At 46.3% G+C, this 5,103-nt stretch overlaps 1 protein-coding gene across 1 annotated transcript; it reads left to right on the top strand.

Moving 5' to 3' along the window:
- Positions 1 to 1,316: 1,316 nt before the first annotated feature.
- On the top strand, positions 1,317 to 4,720 carry LOC130504354 (uncharacterized; the record flags this gene model as incomplete). Its single annotated transcript, XM_056998969.1, has 2 exons — positions 1,317 to 2,149; positions 2,747 to 4,720. A coding segment is annotated over exon 2 (1,131 nt), but the record flags the coding sequence as incomplete, so codon positions are not given.
- Between the last annotated feature and the right edge of the window lie 383 nt (positions 4,721 to 5,103).

Genomic DNA, 5,103 nt, shown 5'->3' with positions numbered 1-5,103 from the left:
GCTATCTCAAATAGTTTATGGTTCATAAGTTTTTATAAACAAGATTCATATAGATCTTTAGGTATTTTAATCTGTTTTTGAGATACTTAGAACCTTTAGAGAATTATAACTTTTATGGATTCAAAATAATTCAGAATCAAGTTTCTTATGGATCAATGGATCATAGAAACAAGAATAATATTATGGATTCATATAGATCCTTAGATTTCTTTTCAGATATAATGGTGTTCTTAGATTTTATGGATAGATTAGTTTACCATTTTACACCACAAGAATCTGAATGGACCACCATGAGAGAGAGCTGATCCACAGATGAGCTGGTTGATAGAGAGGTGGAGGAGCTGGCCGGAAAACCATGAGTCGGCGGCGCGGATTGTTTATGCGATTGACGACGCGTCAGAGATCGGATCGACAAGCCGTCTTCGGCAACGGATTCTTCTCGTCTTGGGCTTCAGATTGATAGGTGGATCGTCGTCTGGCTCCACAGGGTTTGAGAGATACGGCGGTTTAAAGTTGCGCCTGAATATAGGATTTTCTGGCCGGAAAAGATGGCCGGAAAAGAGAGCTCAGGTGGAGAGAGACTTCTCAGGTGGAGAGCACATTCGTGCTGATAACGTGTTATAAACTAAAGAGAATGTGGAGAGTGATTTGTGAGGAATGTTGTGTCTTTTCTCATTAGCCAACACCACATTATATAGTGGTTTGTACAAGGGTTTACAAATGCTTTACAAGGAAGTAAATCTATACATTGATTACATTGACTACATTGATGTCACACATGAAGACTTGGTCAAGGTGATGATAACGAGGTTGACTGAGTCTTCTCTTCTCGGACCGGTTTATAGATGAACCGATGTAGACCGGATGTAAACCTCCTTGCACTTCCTCTTGTACTTGTTGGACTTGTCTAGTACTTGGTTAAGTACTTGGTTATGGTCCATCCACATAATGGATATTATAACAACCACAGGGATAACTGGCTTGTGGCAGCCAAGCGTTCATAGCGACGTTGCTTTTTGATCCTTCGATGTCGGCTCTTCCTATCATTGTGAAGCAGAATTCACCAAGTGTTGGATTGTTCAACCCACCAATAGGGAACGTGAGCTGGGTTTAGACCGTCGTGAGACAGGTTAGTTTTACCCTACTGATGCCCGCGTCGCGATAGTAATTCAACCTAGTACGAGAGGAACCGTTGATTCGCACAATTGGTCATCGCGCTTGGTTGAAAAGCCAGTGGCGCGAAGCTACCGTGCGCTGGATTATTGACTGAACGCCTCTAAGTCAGAATCCAGGCTAGAAGCGACGCATGCGCCCGCTGTCATGTCCCGAGTTCTAAGTAAGGCATCCGGATAGGCCATGGTGCGGGGAGATGGGCTGGCCAGGTTGAAAAGACCTAAAGGCAAGCGTATCATGGTCTGATCTAAGGGTTAAGTGCATCAGGAAGCTGAGACTTGACCAGAATAAGAAGGGAAGAAGGAAAAGGTAGCTGGACGAGTAATCCGGAAGCTGGACATGGTCCGGAAGGAGTTCCATCAGCTCGGTGAAGCTGGTGAGGAGCTCAAACAGTCTTGGGCAGCTCACAGGAGCTGGAGAGGAAGCTCACTCAGCTCAGGCAACTGTCACTCAGCTCAACTCAGCTGGACGGAGTGATGGAGCCTTGGCCGGTAAATGCGGACCGTGAATGATGGTCACGGACCGGATGCTGAGCAAGGATGACCGATGGGTCTAGCTTGCATGGGCAAGTGAGCTGAGCTTGTGGGCAACTAGCTGAGCTTAAGATCGATGAGAAGGAAGGAAGGAAGGGGCGGTTACATGCGGTTGGACGGTTTGGGACGGTTTTGGGGCGAAAAGGTGTCCGTTGGCCATTTGGCCAATCACAGCGTCCGGACGGTTCCAATCTTCTTCCCTATAAATAAACCCCTCCATTATCGACATTTCTCATCAGAAAGACAAGGGGAAACTCTGCCCAAATCTCTACAGAATCAAAGAGAGAAAAGAGAAACAAGACCGCAAAGGCAGTCCGTGTGGTACCAAGGGGATTCCGGTGAGTTCTAAGCCGTGGGCAAGTGAACCGTGATCGAGAATGGATACCAGAGGAAAGGAGAAGGCAACCGAGAAGAGTGTGGGGGCTTCCGAACACACGCCTAAGGTACTGGATGCAAACCAAGTACAAACCGCCGGTAATCATCCATCCGGATGGTTCGGCCGTTTGATCCATGAGTGGATGGTTGCATCTATTGTTCTTATTTTGTCATTACATCTCTTCTCTAATATATTCTGAAGTTATTTATGAGTATAAACTCACGATCACGCCACCAAGGCTCGGTTAGATCAGAGTAATCTCTCCATGGCCTTGGTTGAGCATGTGTGAACCGATCTCATGCTTCCAGTGGGAGTTATTGGGATTTGGCGATTGATATCTCTTAGTGGGGATTTATAATGAATTATCAAAGTGATAGAATAATTTTATATGATTGATTTCGAGATGGTACCATGAAACCGGTCAGGTGGTTCACGGCCAAGATCAATATGATCAAGGCCGGTTCTGGGGAATCCGCTTGGACCATTCTCTTAATCATGATTTATCATGAATTATCATGTGTTAATATGAGTTTTTGAATGAGTAAATCAATGGGTCACAAATCGGCCAGAATATGGACTAAGTGTCCAAACCATGCTTAGGTTGTATATTGCTAGGATATCGGTTATGATTCTTATGCAGATGTGTTGTGGGTTTTGATTTCAGGTCCTGACAGGGATCGTGGTAAGGCTAAGGAGCCATGAAGACCTTGGCCGTGTGGGATGTGTGATGTAGTCTTATTGTAAACATTTGGATTTAACATAGCCTATTGTGCAACTTGTGTGGATTGAATACTTTGTATGGATCTCATTTGACTTATCTATATAAGTAATGTTTGCCTTAAGCTTCCGCATTGATTTTATACTTGCATGAACCTCAAATGATTGAAAAATGACTAAGTAAAGATTGGACCATAACCGGCTGAATTACACTTAGATGTTTAGGTAAGGCCGCGGACTGGTTGGATCATGGGATCCAGGTTTGGGTCTTACAAGTTGGTATCAGAGCATGCTTGATTCTAGGCTGTGGTTAGGGCAGGTCATCACACATCCGGCTGGGTCTCATGGCAGGTTTTGGGTTCTGGTTAACATAATATTGCTTGAGGTTTGCAAATAAAAATGTTAATCTAACCTTTTGCCTTGTGTTTGTCTTTGATGTCCTAAGGGAACTAAGAAGAGGTCTCGGAAGACTAAGGATGGGACAGGGGCGTCCGCAGCTGGAGATGCCTCAGCGCCTAATCCATCAGTGTTGCTGTCAGTTCCACCTACTGGTCAGACCAGTGAGGCCATCCTGACTGAAACTCAAGTGAACCAGACTGAGGTTCAGCTGGGTGGAGAGAATAGGCAGTTGGACGAGACCGGGCAACCACTAAATGCGCCTGGAAACCAGCTAGGAGCAGGAAGTGGGCAGCAAGAGAATGATCAGGAAGGTGAAGCTGAGTCCTCAGAGACTGGTAACCGGGCTAATCCAAACATCCAAGGAGATGGGAGGATTGGACCGGAGGAACCAATGGCTGAACCAACCATGAAGCAGATACTTGATGCAATCAAGTTAATGGGAAGTCAGATGCTGGCTATGACCCAAGTGTTCACACCAGTTGTGAATTCATCTATGGGTCAAACTACTCAAGCGCCAATGGTAGCTCCTGGTGTTGGTGTGACTGGTGGATATGTGGCGCCTCTTGCTGAGGTTATTGAGTTAGATCCACCAGTTGGAACAACCAAGAAGGTTGATTATCTGAAGGTGCTTGAGCATATCACCCGTTTGGGAACCAAACACTTTGCTGGAAGTGCTGATCCCATGGAGGCAGATGAGTGGAGGGACCGACTGGCTAGGAACTTCAGGTCTACAAGGTGCCCTGAGGAGTACCAAAGAGACATAGCAGTGCACTTCCTGGAGGGAGATGCACACAACTGGTGGCTGTCCTTAGACAAGCGCACCAATGGTTCCATTGTGAAGTTCTCTGACTTTGAGGTTGAGTTCAACCACAAGTACTTTCCAGCAGAAGCATGGGACCGTTTGGAAGCTAAGTTCTTGGACTTGGTCCAGGGCAAACGGTCAGTAAGGGAGTACGAGGAAGAGTTCAACCGGCTCAGGAGATATGTGGGTAAGGAACTTGAGGATGAAAAGGTTCAGGTCCGCAGGTTCATAAGGGGCTTGAGACCTGAGCTTAAGACTTATTGCTCAGTCCGTACCTTCAACACAGTCTCTGAGTTGGTGGAAAGGATGGCAATGCTGGAAACCAATCTAGCTGAGGAGAACAAGCACAAGCTCAAGAGTGTGGTGGTGTCTTCCGGTCAGAGTGGTGACAAGAAGAGAAAGAGGGATGCGGCTGAAGGGGGTAAAACCTCAAGTGGTAGGCCAGAGTGTCCCAAGTGTGGCAAACATCATGGAGGAGAGTGCTGGAAGGCAATGGGAGCATGTACCCGTTGTGGCAAGATGGATCACTCAGCTCGGGATTGTCCTGGTCCGGATAGGAACCGTGGGCAAGGCTCGACCAGTGAGGCCAGAACTTGTCACCAATGTGGTAAGAAAGGCCATTTCCGTGTGGATTGTCCCCAGTTGCAGATTGGACAAGGCAAGGGCCGTACGGAGAGCAACCGGCCAGACAACAAACAAGGCCAAACTTCAGCACCTCGTGTCTATGAGCTTTCAAGGGATGCGGATGAGTCCGGACCCTTCAAGGCGATCACTGGTATAATTCTAAAACCCATTCTTCTTAAATTTTAAATTTATTAGAATGGCATGGTATGGAATCTAGGATGGACTAGATACTTAGTTAAGGTCTTATGTAGGGACCTTATGTATTGGTGGTGTGGAAACACATGTATTATTTGATACTGGAGCTACACATAGTTTTGTGAGTCCAGATATGATTGGAAAAGGTATGTTCCAATGGGAACTAGGGATGATCTTGGCTTGGTGAGTGCAGCCGGTGGGCAAATGATGCACCCACTAGGTCTAGTCAAAGACATCCCAGTAATGATCCATAGTAAGGCAATGCCGGTGGATCTGATTGTGGT

This window comes from Raphanus sativus, unplaced genomic scaffold (assembly GCF_000801105.2).
Source record: "Raphanus sativus cultivar WK10039 unplaced genomic scaffold, ASM80110v3 Scaffold1517, whole genome shotgun sequence".
NCBI classification, from domain to species: Eukaryota; Viridiplantae; Streptophyta; class Magnoliopsida; order Brassicales; family Brassicaceae; genus Raphanus; species Raphanus sativus.
This window is presented reverse-complemented; position numbering and strand designations above follow the sequence as displayed.